Here is a 24,017-nt window from a genome sequence, read left to right as displayed (position 1 = left end):
TCTGAGGTCTCAGTGGCTGGACTGCTGGGAATCAGTGAATCCTCATCATATTCTTTGGGCAGTGGAAGTGGTGTGTGAAGCTACAACAGAGAGAGGAATGTAGTTAAATCTCAGTAGTTAATCACTGATTCATTTGATTACAAATTTGTACATTACATATCAAGATTGCTTTGATAAAATGTGCTTATGTGGTAGATAATAGTGAAGCTGTTCTTATGGTACTATATGCGAGGAAACACGGAACTGTTTTTTTTTAAAGTGAGGCTATGATTGTCAGTTTTTTAAATTCACAACGTTTGTGGCTGTATCCAATAACTTAACTTATAACCTGTGCTTTAAGAAAAAGCTTCACTTGGATACAAGTTAGGTTTAAAAGAAAAAGAGAGACAGGAGAGGATTCAAACTGCATTTACAGCACCCCCTGCAGGAGAGGGAGAGAGAGCTTTATCCTCTGTATTTGACTAATTCTGCACATTCTTGCTAGCCATCCATTGTAATGGCGGTGTACTACAAATTGGTGCCTCCATATTATGAGCAGTGGGCAGCATATTAGTCATGCTGCTCTACCTGTTCTATCTTGTGTTCTTTGAGGATGACAGTTTCTGGAGAGACACGGGGAATCCTGGGAATGGCTGGTGAGTAATTTCTGTTTAAAAAGAGAAAGAAATTAAGTCAAACCAACATTCTCTGCGTTTCACCTCCTCTCAAGTGTTCATCCCTGGTGTTTGTTGAATGTCTATAGTCCCCCCTGCAGCCCGTCTTATTTATCTATACATTAACGTGTAACTACCAGCTTGGCTTGCTCCACTAATTCCCCACCCTGCCCCCCTTACGCTGTGCCCAGCCCTCTCTCATACTCCAGTGATTTCTTTGGGGAGAGGAAATCATCATCATGGTCTTTCATCTCATCCATCTTCATGTACCTGGCCCCTTCCGTTCCCAAGAGCTCCTCTCCTTCATAGAACAACATGCCAAAGAGAGCGAACAGATGGTGGTCAGTTTGGTGAAACAGCACCAGAGAAGGAGAGAAAGGAAAGGAAAGAACAAAACTGTTACCCAACGGTTAGACAGCATGGCAACCCAGGGTTTAGGTGACTCTGATTTACAGATGAGATATTAGTGACAGAGTCCTATATATGTGCAACCACCCCTACAGAAAAAAATGCATAACTAATATTTAAAGTAAAAGGCTGCTGCTAGATTCAGCTCCTAGACTCCTCACAGGTGTAGCAAGGGTTTTTAAAAACCTATAAAAAACTTGGGTTGGAGCAGCTCTGCAGAAATAAAATATTTCTGGGGACAGCACACATCATCATAATCTCCAAAATTGTGCTGTCAGGTAAATAAATAATTATTGAATTTGAGGGTTAAGAGGTTGCTGCTGATTTTGCTGTTCACGGCTGAGAGGAACAACCATATAAAGGTGGTTCTCTCAAGTGTGAACAAAGTCATCCAAATACAAATCACCAAGTTGTTAATAATATATATATATACAATAGCCACTTTCTGTTTTTTACTAAGGCCCAACAACATTAACTCACAGGAACAAACAGTCAAACATCACACAACAGCAACACAGGATGCACAATTAGGGTGACCAGGTCTTCAGTGGCAACAGATTTTTATTTTTCTAAAAATAATAGATGCATAGAACTACAAATCATACCTCTTAATTAACCCCATCATCACCACACCTGAACTCATTAAATAGTTGTTCAGGAACGCTACGATTATAGTATAGCACATTAATAAAATGAAACAGAGACAGAATAAACTCGTCATGCCTTGGTTTGAATTATCAAATGGAAAAAAGCAACACAATCAGTTATATGTAACAAAGTAACAATGAGTAATTGCATAACTTATGTTGCTTTATGTCATATTTGTTTTGGGACCGATTGACAAATGAGTGTGAAATGAACTGTCGATCACTTTTCTGCATTAGCTTACAAAGGCTACAACCTATGATCGTGTGGTTGATACGTCCACATCTGACAAACACCAGTCATAGCCTGCCCTGTTGTTTCCTTATAGCCTCGTGTGATATCACATCAAGTGTTTGTGTGCAGGAACAAGAAAAAATGTCCAAATATTTTGGACTTCCACATATAGATACCTGGTCACCCTACTCACAATGGAGACATATCAAAATGTAGACTTATATCAAAACACGATGACTTAACAGAAACGATAAACATTTAATCTAAGCTCTGTGAGTAAATTCTATGATCTGAAGGTTCTGACAAAAAGACCACAAGTGGACAGTTAAAAGATTAAATTGTTAGGTAAATGACACTAGAACAAACATGGTTGCTTAAGGTGCATGCTAATGAGAAACCAGAGCCACCATTACAGTGAGCACAGTAAGTGAGAGCGAGAGGGAGGTGAGGAAGAAAGGATGGTGAGAGTGTGAGTGAGTGATCGAGCTTGAAATGGAGCCATACACTTGGAGACGACCACCTATGGATGCCACACCAAAAAAGAAGGAGACATTCATACCTAACGTTAGCTGAGCAATTCCTAAAAAAGGCAAAGGCAAAACAGGATTTAATAAAAAAAATATTTGTGCCAGAGCATTTTAAAACAATAAAAAATAAGTCTAGTATGCAATAGGTTTTATCAGTGCTTCCCCAAACCTTCATTTTCAGAATATTTTCAAAATATACATAGTTAAATATACTTTAGTCCTTTCTAGTTTTTTGTCTTTCACAGACCACATCAACAATTCATGAAAATTGTCCATTTTTGACCTAATGTGGGCCTCACAGTTTACTGTATCACACCAAAGGCCACTTTGTACTCATGCAACCAAGATAAATCCATGTGAAGCCTACATTAAGCTGCTATGGAATGTATGTGTGTGTGTCACAAAGCAGTTAAAACAGACTTCTTTTTTTTAAAATTTGTACAAGACAAATTTAAAAACTGCAAACTGTTTCACTGGCGTATTCTATAATCATGATATTGGCAGTTCATTTCAAAGTTATTACTAATTTTATATTGAGATTTAAAAATATTTCCATTTGTCTACCTTCATCTTCGGACACATCTACAATCTCATCCAAAGTTTCAGGGAAACTCATGCGGTGTTTCTCTGTGGTTGTCTGCAGGAAGTTAGAAAAACAGAACAGTGTCAGAAAGTTCAAAGGATTTTTTACATGTTAGTTAATAAAGTAATGTAGATAAGACATTCATCATTAAGTTATACGTTTTTTCCTGAACTTTTTTACCATGGAAACTGTCTCCTCCGTGACCAGCTTTAGGACATCAATTACAGAGATGTAGCCCAACCTTTTAGCAATAGCTAAAGCTAAAGTACCGTTCTAAAAAAAAGGAGAGAAACATATTAATTGGCTGGAGATCAGCTGTATCAATGGAACGAAAGGAAGATGTGGCCTGTTGGTACTCACTGTTGTGGTCTCATTGGGCTGGGCTCCATGCTTCAGCAGCAGTGTCACAATGTCTGTGTGTCCCTGCTGGACTGCCTGGTGTAGAGGTGCGTAACCAAGCTGTGAGAGTAGAAACAAACAATAAAAAAACCATTAGAACAATGAAATCACAAAGTCAATTTGGTTGTTTTGACAAGATTTGTTTGTATACTAATAATGAAGAAGAAGAACTGCCATTAATGGCTTTGTTGTCCTTATACATGTACAGACACAACCAGATTTGTGTTCTGCATTAAATCTATCCCTGTTGACCATTTGGTGTTTTCATGAATGCCCTGGGAAGGCGGGAATTATTTTAGAGCTTGTGCAGCACATCACAACCAGCCAAGCAGGATTCAAACTCGTGCTCCTCTGATAACAAGCTGACCTCCCAATACTACATACTTGATAAAATGTTGAATTGTTGATTCCGTAACTTGGGTCCCAGATGTTTATTACTTATCTTTGACAATGAATGTTGACACAGCAAAGCTTTGCTGAGATGTAGTTTTATGTTTACACCAGAGGGTGGCACTCACCCTTGTTTTGCTGTTGACATTGGCATGTTGCTGCAGAAGGAACTTCACCATTTTGATGTTGCCATAGTGACACGCTACATGGATAGGGGTGTAACCCATCTGACAGCAGTGAGATAGAAAGTAGGTGAAAACGTTTGTCAAAAATTAGTAACCTGAGCAATATTGGAACTATGATCATCATCTTTTTCTTATTCAGATTTGCTGAGTGAATGGCATAAAAAAAATGAACATTATTATTAATAAAAGATGTATATAGGTTGAAATACATTTGGGCAAGAATTCTTAACTATAATTGTTTTACTTGTGTCTTACTTTACTTCGCTTTTTTGAAGCTGTGTGACTTCGTCCATTTCTCATTGTAAGGCTAAGGGTGAATCTTGTTTAAAGTGAATGCATTCATACGATCAACCCTGAGGACTTCTCACCCGTGTTGCAGCATAAACGGAAGCTCCCTGCTTCACCAAGATGTCAGCGATGCCGACATGTCCCTCCTGTGCCACCAGGTGGAGAGGGGTCAACCCACTCTGTCCATGACATAAGATACACGACAATGGTTATAAAAAATACTGCATAAACGTCAACACTGAGCCATCATCCACTCATGTTGTTGTTCTAACCTTGTTTCCAAGGTTTACATTGGCCTGTTTGGAGATGAGCAGTGACACCATGTCCGGCCTTCCTTCCTGCAAGGCCAGGTGAAGAGGTGTGACTCCCTGCAGTGACTCAGCATTGGCTGAAGCTCCGTACTGCAGCAGGCTGTTTGCCACCTCAACCTGGTTCTGCTTAGATGCTATGTGGAGGGCAGTGTATCCGTTCTGAAGTACACAGTAGTAGCATTGAGAAAAAAAACCCTCAGAAGTCAGCTGTGTGTGTAAATGTGTGTGTTTTTATATTTACTCTTGCTGCGCTGTGTGGTGATCCTCCTTTGGTGACTAGAAGATTCACAATGTCAAGGTTGTTGTGGTGTACAGCAACATGCAGTGGAGTCAGACCATTCTGTAGAACACAGTCGGTCATTAGAATATGTCAGTTTTTGTCATTTTTTCTGCTGTACACCAAAACTTACTTTTCCTGCAGCATTAGGATTTGCTCCTCTCTCCAGCAGCAGCTCTGCTACATCCACTTTCCCATACTTAGAAGCCACATGAAGAGGAATGAAGCCTTTCTACAGAGGCAAAATTGACATTTGAAACACACTATTAGCTTGACCAAAGTTCTATAATAATAAATGATAAATTGGAAAGTTCATGATCAATGCTTTACTTTTGTCATCTTCGTCTGTTGAGCCTCCATGTCCAGTAGGATGCAAACAGTTTGTACATGACCTTCCCGGGCAGCGATGTGTAGGGGTGTGTGTCCAGTTGTGGTGGTGGAGTTGGGGTTTGCCTTGTGGTCCAGCAGCAACTTCACTAGCTCTTTGTGGCCCATTCGAGATGCACAATGCAAAGGGGTTTGGTCATCCTGAACAGGAACGGAGACAGAATTCATGAAGTCTAACATAACCATAAGCCTGATCTCAAGGCTTTTGCAGTGACTGATCCCTACCTTAGCCTTGGCATCCACAGGTGCTGAATTCTCCAGTAAAAACTCAGCTACATCATAGTGTCCTGCTCGAGACGCCATGTGAAGAGGGGTCTCCACCTTCTGCTCAGAAGCAAACAGACAAACAACAATCAGAATCAACACTTTCCAATGGTAGTATTTAGTTATTTGCATTTCTCTCAGAATTTCAACCCACCACATTGGAGGTGCTGGGGGAAACTCCTTTCTGCAGGAGGCTCTTCACAATTGTCAGATGACCCATAAATGATGATACGTGCAGAGGAGTCAGGCCAGACTGTTTAAAAACAAGCAATATTTCACAATTAAGAAATACACCCATAGTTCAACCATCTATATTAGATTAATGCTGCAGCCATGTTGGCTGGTCCTTAGTACTTCCTCACCTCAGTCACTGCTTCTAATGATGCAGCCTGTTTCAGCAAGAGGTCCATCACACGCATGTGGTTCTTTTTACAAGCTATATGCAGTGGAGTGAAGCCGTTCTGTTGTAAAGAGAGCATTTATCATAAAATCATCATAAAATCTCCTATTTGTCTTAGAGCATTTTGACAGAAAAAGCAGAGAAAGTGAGTCAGAGTCTGACGTGTTTGTTACTAACCAGTGCTCTAGAGTTTGGTTTGGCCCCTTTGTCCAGCAGTACTTTAGCCATTCGGTGGTGGCCACAGTGTGCAGCCACATGGAGTGGAGTGAGGTGGTCCAGTGTAATGTCATCGATCTCTGCATTGTACTGCAGAAGCTGTTTAACACAGTCCATGTGATCTCCTTGTGCTGCCATGTGGATTGGAGATAAACCATTCTGCAGTGAAAGATAAGATGTAGTGCTTATTCATTGCAAGAAAGGAAACAAGAAAAATAGTCAAAAAATAAATACATTAACATTTACATTATGAATCCACTACATCCATTTTTACCTTAGTCTTTGCCTGGATGGGGGCCCCATGGTCGAGCAGGATTTCTATTAACCTGACATGACCATTTCTGGCTGCACAGTGCAGAGGAGTCAGCTCATCCTGGAGGGACGCAGTGAGAGAATGAAAGACGGACAATCGTTGATGATCAAGTTAATGATGCATCAAAGACATTAAACTAATCAAGGGTAGGAAGCAGAAAGACAGATGTCTGTCGCACCTTGGTCTTGGCATCGATCTGCGCCCCTCTGTCCAGGAGGAGTCGCACCATGATCACGTTCCCTCGTCTTGATGCAATGTGCAGAGGAGTGATGCCATTCTGTAGGGAGATACAGATAGATGCACTTAGACACAGATAACACAGAGCAAGGACACCAGATTAACATTCCATTAGTTATTCCCTACCTTTGGGGTGAAGTTGACATTGGCTCCTCTGTTGAGCAACAGCTGAGCAACATTCAGATTTCCATAGTGTGCAGCAATGTGCAGGGGAGTAAATCCAGTCTGCAAGGACACACTGTTGTTACCACTGTCCATTAAAGAAAAAAATACACAGTAAGCAGCAGTATTTTGGGTGACAACATCCTGTTGACAGATTCAGGGAATGGCTGATCGGGACACAATAAGTCAAATCTTATAGCAGATAAGAAAAACAAGCAACAGTCTTTGTGGACTCAATTTTCCATCCATCTCTATCCATTTTCATCCGCTTATCCCTTACCGAGTCGCGAGGGCAGCAGTCGCCACCCAAATCTCATTGCACCACACCAACCCCCCAAACCTTCCTGCAGGTGGTGAGCTCACTGGAAGGTACCAACCGCCCGAACCGGGATTTGAACTTTCCCAGGAAGTGAACTCTGGAGTTCCACACCAATGACAGAGACATTGCCTCTGGGCCAACGCTACACAGACTCAATTTTATTTCTGACAATTAAGAACCGGAAACTATCGCTTGAAAGTGGCATAAAGCATGAACTCATGCTTCTATTCAACTTTGCATTGATGGATCAGGGTTGTGGTGGTGTAGTGATGTGTAGGAGAAATGTTTTTAGAAAATTTCTCGGGTTTTGAATTTGTGCTATTGAAGCCTGTTGATTTGGGATACTACAATAATACATATACTGTACCTTAAAATAACATGCGCTGTATATCCAATAACTGCACCATCCATCCACTTATTGTTGCTGATGGAGGCCAATTGTGCCTTGAATGAGACTGTGGTCGTTGCTTCCCGGTGTGGGCGTACGCCTACAGATCACTCGGACGGTGATTGGGCTGGATGGTGGAGGCGCGCACCTGACGGTACTCCCAATAAGGACGAGGGAGTATTTAAGGTCCGTCCTGCCGAAGAATCAGCGCTAGAGTGTTGTACATACAATCGGTTGGTGAGTCGAGGCGCTGTCGAGTCTCTTGCAATGTTAATTATGTTTTTGAACAACTTATCACTTACTCATCTGACCGCTCTGAGGTAGCATTTTTAATCAGTCTCTTAACGGGGAGAGCCGCGCAGTGGGCAGCTGCGTTGTGGGAGAAGCACTCTCCGGCTTGTAACTCGTTCGCCTTATTCTCCGCCGCGTTGAGGGAAGTTTTCGATCATTCCGTCAAAAGGGAAAGATGCGGCGAAGAGATAATTGGCTTTACGGCAGGGGGGTAGTTCGGTGGCTGATTATGTTGTGAACTAGAGCTGTGTCGTTCGCGAGTGATTGTTCAAAATGAACGAATCTTTCACATGAGTCGTGACTCCCGAGTCATATGAAAGATTCGTGACTCGTGACTACCGAGTCATATTAAATATTTATTCATATTGAACTCACGAATCACTCACAAATCACTCACTGCGAAGCAATCACACTCTGCGAACTAATCTTTCACTGTGAACTAATCTTTCACTACGATTTAATTACTCTGCAAACAAATCTTTCACTACGATCTAATTACTCTGCAAACTAATCTTTCACTGTGAACTAATCTTTCACTACGATTTAATTACTCTGCAAACAAATCTTTCACTACGATCTAATTACTCTGCAAACTAATCTTTCACTGTGAACTAATCTATCATTGCAAACGAATCACTCTCTATGAACTAATCTTTCGCCGTGAGCTAATCATTCTCCGTGAACTAATCACTCGCCGTGAACTAATCTTTCGCTGTGAACTAATCACTATGAACGGATTTTTCTTAGCTTTTCACATGGTTTTAATTACTTATGGCATTTTGTGTACTTTGTAGACTGTCAGCGGAAGCAAACCATGTTGCCTTATTTAGTGTCGGAGAACCGCAGCCTTCTTTACAACGCCCACAATAGGGCTAAAGCGCCACCTGCTGTAAAACGAATGAAATGATTAGTTCAAGATTCGTTCAGGACTCGTTCATTTTACTGCTCGAGAGTCAAAGATTCGAACCAATAAAAAGAGTCAGTCTTCCCATCACTACTGTGAACTTTAGAATTCTGGCGGCGGAGAGTGGGCGGGGCGAGTTGGCGCTGCAGGGCGTATTCGCGCAGGGGCTGAGCGAGGAGTTGAATGACTAGTTGGCGGTCCCCGATGAGACCTCTCGATGAGCTAATTTCTGGCTATAAGGGTGGATAATCGGGTCAGGGAGCGCCGTCGTAAGAGGAGGAAAGATCCCGGTAGTTCGCTTGACACCTCCCTTCCGGTGCCTTCCATCCGCAGTTAACTGTTGCGCGTGGCAGTGTCCCCGGTTCCTGCTACTAGTCTTGCTGAAGAACCTATGCAGGTGGACCGTGTTAGATTCTTTGCTTTGGGGCGTCGGGGGGTGTTTTTGCTGTGGACAGAGGGGTCATTTTATCATGGGCCGCAGCGGCCAAAAGACTGGGCTCACCAACAGAACAGGCCGAACTGGTGAGCCATTCCACTTTTGACAATCTGGCTCCGCGGCTCCTGCTTCACGGGTCGACCGAGACGTTAGCCTCACCACAGACTGTTAATGCGCTGTATGTGAGAAAGTTACGGTACAATGGCAGTTATCAGGTAACCATAGGGAAGAAATTCAATTTGATTGCCATCTCCTCATGCTCCCGTAGTATTGGGCAGTCCGTAGCTAGTTAAGCACAATCCGCATATTGATTGGGTTAGTGTTGCGGTGCTTCGTTGGAGCACTGGCTGTCACTCTCTCTGCCTGCAATCCGCCTTATCTCCTTCGTCTTCATCAGTCTCTTCCTCTCGGCCGGTATTTACCGACTTAACCAATGTTCCGTCATGCTATCATGACTTGCAACTGGTTTTTAGCAAGGAGAGCGCTTCGTCGTTACCTCTACCTATCTCCTCCCTGGTGCTCGTTTTCCAAAAAAGTCAGTTGTATAATTTGTCCCGTACTGAAAAGGAGGCCATGGAAAATTATGTGAAAGATTCGTTAACTGTGGGACTAATTTGGCCGTCTTCGTCTTCCTTTAGGGGCGGAGTTTTTCTTTGTGGTGAAGAAGGACAAATCATTGCGTCCTCGTATTGGTTATCGGGGGTTAAACGAGATCATTGTGAGGAACAAATACCCGTTGCCCCTCATTGATTCGGCGTTCGAACCGTTGTGTGAGGCCGTGGTTTTTTCCAAGGTAGACCTATGCAATGCTTACCATCTGGTTTGCATCCGGGAGGTGGACGAATGGAAGACCGCTTTTAACACTCTTTTAGGCCATTTTGAGTATTTGGTTGAAACCTTTTGGCTTAAATGCCCCAGCAGTCTTCCAGGCACTGGTGAGCGATGTGTTACGGGACATGTTAAATCATTTTGTTTTTGTCTATTTAGATGACATTAATTTATTCGTGGAGTTTGGAGGAGCACAAATGCCACGTTAGAATGGTACTACAGCGCCTGCTAGAAAAGTTGTTCGTGAAGGCAGAAAAGTGCGAGTGCGAATCGGGGGTTACTGGCTATAGTGTCTGGACAGATCATAAGAACTTGGAGTACCTCAGCAAAGCAAAGAGACTGAATCCTCGACACGATGGGCCCGTTCCATGGAGAGATTCAGTTTCACCTTAGCACCCAGGCTCTCATAATGTGAAGCCCGACGTACTCTCCAGACTCGGAGGTTAAGGTTAAGGAGACGACTAACATCCTTCCCCCAAGTTGTTTGGTGGCGGCGGTTACTTGGGAGATCAAGAGTCTGGTTCGAGAAGCCCAAGAGATGGAGCCCGGTCCAGGTAATGGACCAGTGGGTTGGCTATATGTACCAGAGGGGGTCCGGTCTCAGGTGCTGCAGTGAAGCACTCCTCTAAGTTGTCATGCCACCCTGGGGTTCATAGAACGTTGGATTTCTTGAGACAACGGTTCTGCCTACGATTGCCAAGGACACAAGCTTTGTGTTGGCATGTGCTACATGTGCTCGTGGCAAGCCTTCCCATCTCTCCTCGAGGGGCCTTCTGCAGCCACTAGGAACCCCGAGCCGCCCCTGGTCCCACATTGCGGTGGACTTCGTGATCGATCTGCCATTGTTTGAAGGTAACACCACTATTCTAACTGCAATTGACCAATTCTCCAAGGCTGTGCTTTTTGTTCCCCTCCCTAAACTTCCCTCAGCATCTGAAACTGCAGATCTTTTGGTGCTCCATGTTTTCTGACTGCACGGGTTTCCCCAGGACATTGTGTCGGACTGAGGTCCACAGTTTTTGTCACAAGTATGGAGATCCTTTTACAAGACCTTGGGAGCATCGGCCAGTTTGTCTTCCAGCTACCACCCTCAGACAAATGGATAGACGGAGCGGGCGCATCAGGACTTGGGAACTGCCTTCTTGTGTGTGACCAGCTGCCACCCAGCATCTTGGAGTTTATTCCTTCCCTGGGTGGAATATGTGCATAATTCTCTGACCTCTTCAGCCACAGGTATGACACCCTTCATGGCCTCTCTAGGTTATCAGCCTCCTCTTTTCCCCAAACAGGAGATGGAAGTAGCGGTCTCGGCGGTACAGAGGAACATCAGTCGAGCCCGTAGAGTCTGGAGAGTGGCTAAGGCTGCTCTGTTGCGGGCCAAAGCAAGGACCAAGCAAGTGGCTGATGGACATCGGTCTCCTGCTCCCACCTACCAGCCAGGGCAGAAGGTATGGCTGTCGACCAGAGACATCCCCTTACAGGCGGAGGGTTGTAAGTTGGCCCCCCGATTTATTGGCCCTTATAAGATTGAGAAGTGCGTCGGTCCATCTGTGGTTCGCTTACAGCTTCCTCCGTCCCTCAAGATACACCCTACATTCCATGTTTCTTTACTCAAGCCAGTGACCACCAGCCCAATTAACTTGTGAATGATCTCCTTTTCTTTGTTGAGTTGCACAGGAGTGGGATTCCAGCCCTGGGGAGAAACACGTGTGGGAGAAATTGTTTGGAGTCACCTTGTTTGCACTGGAGCACCTCTTCACCATCCACGTTGTCATGAATTAAATCACTGAACCTGTTGTAAATAAACTTTGTTGAATGAAAATCTGCCTGTCCTGTGATTGGGTTCACCTTACTGGGGTAAAGTTTTCGTTTGGCAGGAACAACTCGGGCTCAAAATACCGTGTCAATGCCAAGCATGCATTTGTCCTTTTGTTCAATAAATAGAAAAAAAAATGTTTTCATATTCAGGAATGCTGATGAATCTCAATTAATCTAGATTACTAGTATATCGACTTTAATCTGATTAGAAATTGTAATACAGTACTTTGACAGCCCTACTTTTAGTTTCAGTTGAGTGTCACTTCGCTGGCTTTTAGAACTTCAATAACTTTTAGAAGTTTAATGCACCAAGGAACCAAACTCAAGTTTTCTGAAAATAGTCTCTTTAAAAAAAAACTAAACCTCCTTCACCGCTATTAGATCTAAGTTCAACTTCTGGGATCTCTCCTACATCTCAAGGAGCTTCTAAGAAGGTCCAAATGATCTGGCCAGGAAAAGAACATCTTTATTTTAAGTAACACAGACCAACCTTGCTGAGTACACCAGGATTGGGGTCGTTTTGCAGTAGCACTGCTGCTGTGCGTGTATCGTCATTGCGTGCTGCTATATGCAATGCAGGTAGGCGGACTTTTCCCTTGGTGCCATAGTTGATGAGCAGGGCTACAATGTTTTCATGTCCCTGCTGAAGAGCCACGGCGAGAGGCGTGAATCCGTCCTGAAGCAAATATTAGCAGGTTAGACGACACACTTAGTCAGTGAGAAGAAATGGCAGCAATAAAGACGCTCAGAGAACAAAACAGAATAGAAACGCAGCGTTTCTGGATGAGCGAGGATGGGGTTGAGCAAATTGGACAGTTGCACTTAGATCAAACTTCTCACAGTTCTTTGATACCTCGGTTGGAATGCTCTGATTAGCTCCATTGTCCAGAAGAAACTTCACAACCTCTAGATGGTTTTCTTGCGCAGCCATGTAGAGTGGAGTGAAACCCTTCTGTCTCAGGAAGACGCACACATACAGCAGCAGCAGAGGAGACACAAGCAAAATGACAATAGAAAGACAAGTGATTGTACATAAAGGCAACACAAACACAAAGAGATAGGAACAAAGACCAATGTTAACAAATGGAGCTGCAATATTCATACAATGGTTCTACAGTTAAGGTTATGTACTACTGACAGGTTGCCTCACTGAGTCCTCCTCACTCCTGTGATCATCACAGTGGGAACGCGTCTTAACCCTTGTGCGGTCCTTCGCATTTTTGTACACTTTTGTCCTTGCAATGATTTTCATCTTGTCCCAGAATATGAGTATTAATGAATATGAGGAAAAGTTGGCACAAGTCATGCAGTACAGGAACATGCACACGCATGCGCGTGCACACACACACACACACACAAAGACATATTCGACATATTCGGGTCTAGGTGACCCGGGGGTCACCCGGGTCCTTACAAGGGTTAATCTCACCTGGGACTGAGCGTTGACATTGGCCCCGTAGGTAACCAGCTCTGTGACCACTTGCTCCTGTCCTGCCAGGGCTGCGATATGAAGGGCCGTGTTCCCCTTCTGTTTAAACACAGATACATGCAGAACAATAGTACTGAGAACTAATAGTAAAACAGAGGATTATGTAATGCCTGCTTCTGACAATAAACTGTAAGAAAGAAGATTATTAGAAGTCCTTGTGTTTTAAAGGTAATAAAGGAAAATCAGGTACCAAGTGTTCGAGTTTGAAAGGTCGGCATCGGTCTTTACACTGGTTCAATCTTGCAATGTTTCAGTAATTTCTGCAAAAATTTAGTTACCACTTGCAGTCCACTCCAATTTAATTAGTAAATTTTGGTTTTTAGACCCAGAGAAATGTTGGTTTTTAACTGCTATTAACAATGCTGATTTTTAAATATTTTAGTCAGATTTACCAGTAACTTAGGGTTTAATTCTTTTAGTTATTAGTCCAAGTCGGAACCCTTTTTGTTGTGTGTTTTATGGGAAGAGTCTCTATTGATGCCCCAACCAACTTGGTGCCACCTTGAGAAAATGTTTAGATAGGAGACACTGTTTGCCTCCTTTTTGAATAAAGGTTGTTTATTGTTAATTGTTCGACTTATTCCATTGGAGTCATGTGCAATTAGCAAGACATGTTTTCTGATTTTGTTTTTTATTTGAACATTACCTAGTGTATTTATATTTTATGTATGCATATACACTGCTGGTCAAACGTTTTAGAACACCACACTTTTTCCAGTTTTTTACTGAAAATTATTCAGTTTATTGTGTCATTGCACTCTGAAATGAAAGCATAGAACAAATAAGCAATTAGAGTTGAAAAAGAAATCATGGAATCAATTTATAGACCAAAATGTATTCTAAACTTTAGAATAGCCACCTTTGGCCGATATAACAGCTGAACACACTCAAGGCATTCTTTCTACAATATAAGTCAAATTTTCTTCAGAAAGTTCTTCCCAAATCTGTTGCAGAAGTTCCCATAAATGTGTGGCACTTGTAGGTTGCTTGGCTTTCACTCTTCTGTCCAGTTCATCCCAAACCAGCTCCATGGGGTTTAAGTCTGGAGACTGTGCTGGTCACTCCATGTTTTCAAGCTTACCATCTTGTTCTTCATTCCTGAGATAGTTTTGGCATAGCTTGGACTTGTGTTTTGGGTCATTATCTTGCTGTAGGATGAACCTCTGACCAACTAGGCACATACCAGAGGGTGTTGCATGGCTCTGCAGAATGCGGTGGTAGCCATTTTGGTTCAGGGTGCTGACCCTGGATCCAGCAAAACAACCCCAGACCATCACACTTACTCCTCCATGTTTGACAGTTGATGTCACACACTGTGGAACCATCCTCTCACCTACTCAACGACGTATAAAGATCCTGCGTGATGAACCGAAGATTTGAAATTTTGATTCATCAGTTCATAATACCTTCTTCCAGTCTTCAGTAGTCCAATGGCAGTGTTTCATGGCTCAGGAGATCCTTTTTGTCTTATTCTGACATCTTAGCAATGGCTTTCTTGCTGCAACTCGCCCTGTCAAACCTGCAGCTTGAAGTTTTCTCTTCACAGTTGAAACTGAGACTTGCTTACTACGACCACTATTAAGCTGTGCTTGAAGCTGTTGTCCTGTGAGCCGCCTATCACGCAAGCTGTTAACTCTCAGAAACTTGTCTACTGATTCAGTTGTGGCTTTGGGTCTGCCAGACTGCTTCCTGTCAGAGTTTCTCCCAGTTTCTGAGTGCCTTTTGATGGTGAAGAAAACTGTACTCACTGACACCTTGACTTTCTTTGCAATTTCCCTGTAGGAAAGACCTACATTTTTAAGTGTTATGACGGTCTGTTTCTCTTTCATTGTTAATAGCCTTTTTCTCGCCATTTTTGTAGCAACACACTACTTTCTGCAGTATAATACTGTTCACCTGATGCTCATGAGGGGCTGGTACCACAGTGTGTTCCAACACTGCTTTCATGCAGACAGAGGGGGTTGTAAGTAATCCAGAAAAGTTGGGACACCTGTAGGAATTAGTAGCACCAGTTTTCAAGGCTGATTCAGCTTTAAATTGTTAACCCACTTCGTGTTCCCTGAAAATGGCCTTTTTGTATAATTTTGAAATGTACATTATTTTTCGGTTTTGGGTAACCAAACCTTTTTTTAACCTCTGGCTGTTCAGTACTTACCTATGTACCATTTCAAGCTATTTATTGGGCTTACAAGACTTGAATTGCAATAAATAACTCAAAAAATTGGGGTGTTCTAAAACTTTTGACTGGTTGTGTATATTTGGCTGAATCATTATGAGACCTAACTAATGTATCTACAGTAACAGATGCCTGGTTGTTTGTATTTTGCTGGAGAGGCTGTTGTTGTTTAAATAAAAAACCTTACCTTTGTGGTGGTCTCCAGTATGATTCCATTGTGGAGTAGCTCTAACACCATTTTGACGTGGCCTTCTTTAGAGGCCAGATGCAGCCCGTTCAGCCCATTCTGAGTGAGAGAGCAGAGCAGACACAGATACTTCCTAAAATCACAGAAATCACAACATGTACTGTACATGTAGTACACAAACACACAAGTGTACACAGGCCATGCCATCACAGTGACAATGCAGAACCAAAGAGGTCATTAGTGAAAATAATGTGTGAACGTTTCCATTTGATTAATGATGGTGGCAGGAGGAAAGGGATGGGAGCGGGATAGCAGGCCACTGGTCTTGTGGCTGGGAAGAAAAAAAAACGGGTGGGAAAAGGGGGTCCTCACACAGCCTTCCTTCAGCCGCACAGGACATGTGAGGTTGGACCTTTCCCACACCACTAATATTATTCCTCTGAGTGGAGAGACCACAGCACACCATCACTCTACTGCACTCAGGAAGGGTAGGAAGCAGGAAAGAGAGAGTGCGTGATAAAGGAGGGATAAGCAAAACAAAAAGTGAGTTAGAAGAAAGTAAAAGAGAAGAGAAAGTAGTGGGGATAGTTAGAGAGATATTTGCAGAGGAGATAATGAGAGGAGAGGAGGAAAGCAACATGCTGATGAGTGAACCCACACGGAAATAGCAACTGCCACAGTCAGGGGGCAATAGGTCAAACACTCATCAGACAACAAAACACAAGCAGGATCAACAATAGTCTTAGTGCTGGTGTTGATGTGAAATTAAGTCTTTCCCAACAGCAATATTTAGTGAGGTTTTTTTTATCTTCAAATATAAAGATGGATGGTTTTACTGTGGAAAACAAAAACTCATATTGGATGAAAAGTAATATACGGTATGCCTGCACACGATTGGAACCTTGGTGCAGAAATTAAAATTTTTCAATTTTACTAGTGCCATCTGGTGGTAATATGAAAAGTCAATGGTGACTAAGCAACAACTTTTACTGCACTGTGATCTCACCAAAATGATATTTTTAAACATTGAGTTACAAACTAAAGATCAATTTAAAGGTTTTATTTAATTCATAATTTAATTCAAGTTGTATTTAATTCACATTTATTAGTTGTAAACACCATCATGAGGGATTATCTGCTTTGGGCTAATATGGTATGTGATCAAGTCCAGAATTTAAGAAGAAAAATAATTTTTAAAAAGTTCTGGATAAACATCACTGAGTAGAAAAAAAATTGCATCATTTTTACAAAGGTTGTGTTAATAAACCAGTGGACTTCCAAAGTGTCTCACACAGATTTTGTCCATGTCTAAATCGCCATAGGGCAGGAGTTTTAGCCCCCCTCCTCCTCCTGTACACTCTGGGAACAACTGTCAAACTAAAGTAGCCAGAATGGAAGAGACAGGGCAAAGGAGTAGATCTTGCCCTATTTAACACCATCCCCAGAGTCTCTGTTAAACCTCCCTGTCACCTTTAGCCGCTGCTTAACAGTGGACTGTGGCATCATGTGCAGTGCATGACTGAGTGGACAAGCAGATGAACAGGCAGAGAACAGCACAGTAGTCAACTCAGACACATCATGTTTTAGAACATCACACTAACTACACATTTATATAGACTGTAGGAAAATAATAAAGAATTATAGGTAACATTTTGACTTATTATCAATCAAATCAGAAGCTCTGTTGAAATGATGCAAAACTAGTAAATGTAGAGTATCCAGCTCCTTTTTAGTGGAACACTAGAAGTGTATGTGGTATGGTAATCTGCAGGTAGAAGCCTGATTCTGATGAGGAAAAATATCTGCCTAAAGATTTAGTTCAACCATAATTCAAACAAAATATTGTAAAATATAAATCTACTAAATTGTTGTTCTTAAATATGATACAATACTGGATGGCATTTGTAATAAACCCTAATGTTGTACCACTTCACAAAAATTGCCCACTGCTAGAACAGTGTACCTGCAGGCAATGGAGAGATATTTGCATACGCTATTGTCATAATATATACAAGTTTTAGTATATGTAACAGAGGTTAGTTGTTATGCAGCTATAATTACACAAAATTGTTTTATTTGGTCTACCTGAAGGATGTGGGTTGTTCCACCTTGGGCGGAAACTTGACGTATATTTTTTTGATATACTGTAAAAAGCCAGCCACACCCAACCTCTCCCTCTTTCTTCAGACTTTGTGGGGGAGGTTAGTGTTTTTCTGTTGCTCCTTGTTTTTAGCATTTTATTTCATTTTGCAAAATATATTTATTTTATGTATATTTTGTAGGGGCTCGGGCAATGTCCAGGAGGAAAATTTATTTTGTTCTGTATGAATTCTGTCAGATCAATAAAGACATTTGTGACAGCAGCACAGCTTTCATTAAACACAACGCCGAGGCTACACCGGTTACATATACATAGGCAAAATACAGGCATTCTCTACCCTTACCTGTTCTTAAATGCACGCAACAATGGGCCAATAACATTTGTTTCTCAAACACCACCAAAACAGTGTGCATTTAATTTTAAACTTTCAACTTTAAAAAAGCAGCTCTCTCACCTGATTGGCTGTATTTATATCTATGCCATTTTTAATATGGTCCAGAGCCTTGTCCAAGTTGCCAGATCGGGCCGCTCGGAGAAAACTGTTGCCAGCATCTGCCTGCAAGTTGATCAAAGACGGAACAAGAGGGGGATAAGAAATACACATAAAGTAGATGAATGGAAAGAGAAAATAGAGGGAGACACAGTTAGGTTAATAGTTGTTCTTATTAAAAAACATTTAAAGCCCAGACAATGTCCCGTCAGGTTTCATTCCTACCGTGGTGGTTTGGAGAGTGCAGTGTGAAAATCGAATGGGAATTTTGTGTGTAGCATGCCCACCAGGAGAGTAAGTGTTTACTCTGAGAGAAAACTGTGCTTTTAAGTTCATAAAAACCATCAATGTTGTCCATGTGCTTATCTGTAGCTCTGTGCTCAGTTGATAAGGCCAGTGCGACAAACTGAGTCTACAGTGTGTCAGCAGTGTCAGACTTAGAGTTGGTGTGAGTGTGAAATAAAGACAGGAAAAGAGACAAATGGGGAACAGATAAAAGCTACAGTGAGACTTTAGTGAGTTCTGGCTCCAAAGCTGCAACACGAGTGGTACAGTGTTCTGTTTCTGACTGAGGATGTCACGGCTCTCCCAGGCTGCCAGGGCTGCTGCTGAAACAGGATTACTCATGCAATACAAAGGAAAAGCATGTGGGAAAAGGGAGAAAAGCCAGAGGAGGGCCACCAGGGGCATGCAGCAAACCCTGCACCTTTAAATGTCTAGTTCTACAGTACATTCGTCCAGAGCAGCTATTAAAAATACCAGTCAGGAAAACACAGTTAAAGTTCAAATGTTAATGCACCAACTGCTCTCATTCACTCAGCTTCATAACACTGTGTTAAAGCGGTGTCGTCTGTTGTGACAGGGTTGTTGGTCATGTTCTGAGAGAAAGGGTACGAGTCTGGGTACATAGAGAAAAGATCCACATGCCTGCACTAATGGCATAGCAACAAATGACACAACAACACAGTGTGACACCGAAAGGAACAGCCCTGGGTAAAGAGTGAGAGAGTCAACGTTGGGGAAAAAAACCAAGAAGCTTTGTCAGGAAAACAAACAAACAAAAAAAAATTAAAAGGAAAAGTTGCCTCCAGCTAACTGTACCAGCAGTTGACCGTTGTCTCTGTATTTCTAATGCAGATTTCTACTAACTCAAGTAAAGTTGAAACACTTCCCAAAAGACTACAGAGTCAAATCTGTAGATTGGTAATCCACCTAAACGTTCTAGAAAAGCAAAAATGCAAAAACTGCTTTTATGCATTCTTCTTCTTTTCCTTTCAGCTTCTCCCTTTTTCAGGGGTTGCCACAGCGAATCATTGTTTTCCATCTCTCCCTGTTCTCTACTCTGACTTTAACTATCTGCATGTCCTCCATTCATAAATCTCCTCTTTGGCCTTCCTCTTTGTCTCCTACCTGGTAGCTCTATCTCTAACATTTTTCTACCAATGTATCCACTGTCCCTCCTGCACGTGTCCAAACCATCTCAATCTGGCTTCTCTAGCTTTTTCTCCAAACCTTCGTGTCTGTGTTGTCCCTCTAATGACCTCTTTAGTGATCCTGTCCAACCTTGTCACTCCTAAAGAGAATCTTAGCATCTTTAACTCTGCCACCTCCAGCTCCGCCTCCTGCCGCCCCCTGTCTTTTGCCTATTCCTCCTGCCTCTAAACCATACATCATGGCTGGTCTCACAACCGTCCTGTAAACCTTTCCCTTCACTTTAGCTGACACTCTTCTATCACAGATTACTCCTGACACTTTTCTTCAACTGTTCCATCCTGCCTGCACTCTATTCGTCACCTCTCTTCCAGTCTCCTCTGCTCTGAACAGTTGATCCTAAGTACTTAAACTCCTGCACCTTCACCACCTCTACTACTTGTAACCTCACCATTTCACTGTTCTCCCTTTTGTTTACACACATGTACTCTGTCTTGCTACGGCAAACCTCCACCGAGGTTCTCTTCTAGCTGCTGCCTATTCTCACTACAGATCACAATGTCATCTGCAAACAACATAGTCCATGACTCCAGTCTGACCTCATCTGTCAATCTGTCCATCACCAAAGCAAAAAAGAAGGGGCTCAGGGCCGACCCTTGATATAGTCCCACCTCCACCTTGAAGTCTTCTGTCCTTCCAACAGCACACCTCACCACTGTTGTACTATTCTCATATATGTCCTTCACCAATCTAACATACTTCTCTGCCACTCCTGACTTCCTCATACAAAACCACAATTCCTCCCTTGGCCTTTTCAAATCTACAAATACACAACGCAGTAGTGGTGCATATTTTGGTATCGAGCCGGTACTAAGTAAATATGGGCCAGTATCGCCAATACCGATCTGATACTTTAAAATAAATAAGGTGGATACGTCATTAAATTGCTAAATCTCAATTAATTTTCATGACCTTAAGTGTTTTTTTGTAATGTTTTCTTTTTTATTATTAAATAGTTAGAACCCAGGACAGAATTAGGACAAGTTTATAATTAAATAGAAAATGGTTTATGTTCTGAATGTAACCATTGTTCTGCACTCCTTGCTGCAAGTTTGAGATCTCGTATTTGATTCTTTATTTGATTTTTATTTGATTCTTTGTGTCCCTGTACCTGTACATACCTGTGGTCCCTGTACGATCGGAGTAGGAGCTTGGTTCGCATTGCCGGCAGTAACTCGGACTTGTTCCCGGTGCATGTTGGACTACGGCAGGGCTGCCCTTTGTCACCGGTTCTGTTCATTATCTTTATGGACAGAATTTCTAGGCGCAGCCAGGTGTCGGGTGGGGTCCAGTTCGGCCAGAGTACTGGAGAGGAAAATCCGGCCGATAGTCGAACCTCAGATTCAAGAGGAACAATGCGGTTTTCGTCCTGGTCGTGGAACACTGGACCAATTCTATACCCTCCAGTATGGGTTTAGGGGCCCTCTTTTAAGGGCTGTCCAGTCCCTGTACAATCGGAGTAGGAGCTTGGTTCGTATTGCCGGCAGTAAGTCGGACCTGTTCCCGGTGCATGTGAGACTACGACAGGGCTGCCCTTCGTCACCGGTTCTGTTCATTATTTTCATGGACAGAATTTCTAGGCGCAGCCAGGTGTCGGGTGGGGTCCAGTTCGGTAGCCACCGGATTTCATCTCTGCTTTTTGCGGATGATGTGGTCTTGTTGGCCTCTTTGAACCAGGACCTGCAGCATGCACTGGGGCGGTTTGCAGTCGAGTGCAAAGCCGCTGAGATGAGAATTAGCACCTCTAAGTCCGAGGCCATGGTTCTCGACCGGAAAAAGGTGGTTTGCACCCTTCGGGTTGGGGAGGAAGTCCTGCTTCAGGTGGAGCATTTACATCGCATGCCCCCCGGACGCCTCCCTCGGGAGGTGCTCGGGTGCCGTCCCTCTGGGAGGAGACCTAGGGGAAGACCTAGGACCCGCTGGAGCGACTACGTCGCTCGGCTGGCCTGGGAGCGCCTTGGGGTCCCCCCAGAAGCGCTGGAGGAAGTGTCGAGGGAGAGGGAAGTCTGGGTGTCCCTGCTCAGACTGTTGCCCCCGCGACCCGGCCCCGGATAAGCGGTTGATGATGGATGGATGGATGGATGATTCTTTGTGTGTTAGGAAACTGGGGAATGAACTAACAGCATATTTTACAGTCCTATCTAAAAGAAAAAGTTTCCTGACAGGGCACATCAACCTCGTTTCCATTATTTTCTGCAATTTTTGGACCAACTCATTAAAAAAATTGGAAAAAATAATAATTAATAAAAAAAATCCCATTTTCTGTCCTGTTCACGGTGACAGATACTTTAATATTTTATTTTTTCTATTAAAGTTTCCCCTGTCCCACACTGTTTCTTTCTCACACTCTCTCTCACACACGCAAACGTGCACATACACACACCTGTCTCAACTCTTAGCATCACCACAGAGGGATACATCATCCCTTAATGGCACTGTTTTGTCATGTAAATCTTTCTGAGGGTGTATGACTTGCCTTTGTACTTGAATCTTAGGGACCATTTGCATCACAACAGGGCGCTGATATGTAAAATATAAGCTGCATGTTCTGCAGATTAAATGTCTGGCCTCAGGTTTTTTGCGAGCAGACAATGTCAGAAAAACACTCAAGTGTAAGGATTTTTTGCTTTTAGCTTCACATTACTGAATTCATAAAGCTGGCAAACTGTTTACTGTTAGAGAATGCAATTAATATAAACAGAGACAGTCACATTCTGTTTGGTGTACACTGTCGTGGTAGATGTACAAGTGTGCAGACTCTGCCACTGTGACACTGGAAAATCTCCTCTAAAGTTGCCAGCAAACACAGCTGATGAAAAGACACACATTACTTTGGCATATCATACATGCCTCCAGCAGGGTAGCATAGTAACACTGTGGTGACCCTGGCAGTGGCTCTTTCTATGGGTACATGTGACCAAGACACTAAGGATACACAGTACAATGAGCCCAAAGAACTCTGGCCACTGGTCGTCTTCTACTCCTGTGTGTGTATCTGCTTGCGTCAAGAGGAGTGTGTGTGAGTTGTGATAAGGCCGCAGGGAAACCACGCCCATCCACCAAGTCAGGTGAAGTGTGCGTGCATAGGTGTGATTGTTCCTATCAGAGGAAAACCTTTGTACGCAGCAGTCTAAAAATGATGTGTAGTAATTCCTCTGCTCTGTTTCAGTTGTACTCTAGTCTGATTTAGATGAATAAGTTCCTCTTTCGTTATTCCCACAGAGAGCAGACAAGCTTCCGGCTTTAAGACTGAGCCCCAACATGAGCAGGGACATTAATCATACTGTTAGCAGCAAAGGCAACAACACAATAACTGCCTGTTAGGCAGCTGTACAGTTAACAGTACAGTTAACTAACTGTACAGTTAGCAGTGTAACAACAACCACACTGTGCTGCACCATGTATGCAGCTCTCCTCAGGTTTAGACACATGCATACATTGTAACAGTGCTAAAATTACAAAGATATATTATTCCACTGTCTCATTACAGAAAGTGATCTCTTCTCTTCTCCTTCATGTCTCATTTTTACCTGTTGCCTCCTCTACCTCCTCCTCTTTTCCCCTCTCTCCTTCTCTCGCTCTGTTACTAGTGCTAGTGCTGCAGCAGACACAATGACATCACCCCCCTCACCGCTGTACTGCAGTGTATGTTTTCATTCAGTACACCGGTGTATTCATACACGTCAGGTTGCATATGCAATATATATGGATATATGAATATATATACAGTATATATATATATGGATGCATATACTGTACATTATGTTCATTAGCAGTCTGTATGTATTTTTTTCTATTTCTTTACTTCTGTTCAAGTTACGACTTTGCATGCTAATGCTTCGCAGTGAAACCATGTAGGTACTCAAAGATATAGGGCTGTTGTTAAAAACCCTTGATTAGCAGGATTATCTTAGCATGACAATCACTGAGGAGACTGACTACTGTACGAATTCTAAAGTTTTTAGATTTCCTGTTTGTATTTTAAAAAAAGAGGCAGTATTGAACTTCTGTTACCAGAGTTGTTCAGCCACATAGATTAGTGGACGCTCAGTGCTATTGCATCCAGTACAGGACAGTGTGATCCATTTAATGTGAAATCAATCCCTTATTTAACCCCCTAAGATTGCAGTGGTCTAATATATTATCTGGAAGTCAGAAGTCTCTGCTGGCAGTCTGTTGACCAACTGTTATCATGCCTTATAATCACAGCTTTTCTATTA

At 42.7% G+C, this 24,017-nt stretch overlaps 1 protein-coding gene across 1 annotated transcript in view; it reads right to left on the bottom strand.

Annotated features, from left to right (window-relative positions):
- Positions 1 to 5: 5 nt before the first annotated feature.
- Positions 6 to 24,017, bottom strand: part of LOC103397233 (ankyrin-1-like) — a gene marked incomplete at its 3' end in the record, with an annotated part of 31,578 nt that continues 7,566 nt past the window's right edge. Inside the window, exons 2-26 of the mRNA XM_025052712.1 lie at positions 18,271 to 18,372; positions 15,716 to 15,814; positions 13,293 to 13,391; positions 12,717 to 12,815; positions 12,354 to 12,539; positions 6,844 to 6,942; positions 6,659 to 6,757; positions 6,442 to 6,540; positions 6,129 to 6,326; positions 5,914 to 6,012; positions 5,706 to 5,804; positions 5,513 to 5,611; positions 5,231 to 5,428; positions 5,034 to 5,132; positions 4,865 to 4,963; positions 4,585 to 4,782; positions 4,393 to 4,491; positions 3,968 to 4,066; positions 3,411 to 3,509; positions 3,231 to 3,323; positions 3,032 to 3,104; positions 2,500 to 2,520; positions 834 to 954; positions 568 to 646; positions 6 to 80 (exon numbers count right to left, since the gene is read on the bottom strand). Of these exons, the coding sequence (XP_024908480.1) occupies positions 6 to 80; positions 568 to 646; positions 834 to 954; positions 2,500 to 2,520; positions 3,032 to 3,104; positions 3,231 to 3,323; positions 3,411 to 3,509; positions 3,968 to 4,066; positions 4,393 to 4,491; positions 4,585 to 4,782; positions 4,865 to 4,963; positions 5,034 to 5,132; positions 5,231 to 5,428; positions 5,513 to 5,611; positions 5,706 to 5,804; positions 5,914 to 6,012; positions 6,129 to 6,326; positions 6,442 to 6,540; positions 6,659 to 6,757; positions 6,844 to 6,942; positions 12,354 to 12,539; positions 12,717 to 12,815; positions 13,293 to 13,391; positions 15,716 to 15,814; positions 18,271 to 18,372 (2,730 nt within the window). The remainder of the gene's footprint in view (positions 81 to 567; positions 647 to 833; positions 955 to 2,499; positions 2,521 to 3,031; positions 3,105 to 3,230; positions 3,324 to 3,410; positions 3,510 to 3,967; positions 4,067 to 4,392; positions 4,492 to 4,584; positions 4,783 to 4,864; positions 4,964 to 5,033; positions 5,133 to 5,230; positions 5,429 to 5,512; positions 5,612 to 5,705; positions 5,805 to 5,913; positions 6,013 to 6,128; positions 6,327 to 6,441; positions 6,541 to 6,658; positions 6,758 to 6,843; positions 6,943 to 12,353; positions 12,540 to 12,716; positions 12,816 to 13,292; positions 13,392 to 15,715; positions 15,815 to 18,270; positions 18,373 to 24,017) is intronic.

This window comes from Cynoglossus semilaevis, chromosome W (assembly GCF_000523025.1).
Source record: "Cynoglossus semilaevis isolate Cse_v1.0 chromosome W, Cse_v1.0, whole genome shotgun sequence".
NCBI lineage: Eukaryota > Metazoa > Chordata > Actinopteri > Pleuronectiformes > Cynoglossidae > Cynoglossus > Cynoglossus semilaevis.
Note: the sequence above shows the minus strand (reverse complement) of the source record. Positions and strands in the feature narration are given on the sequence as shown.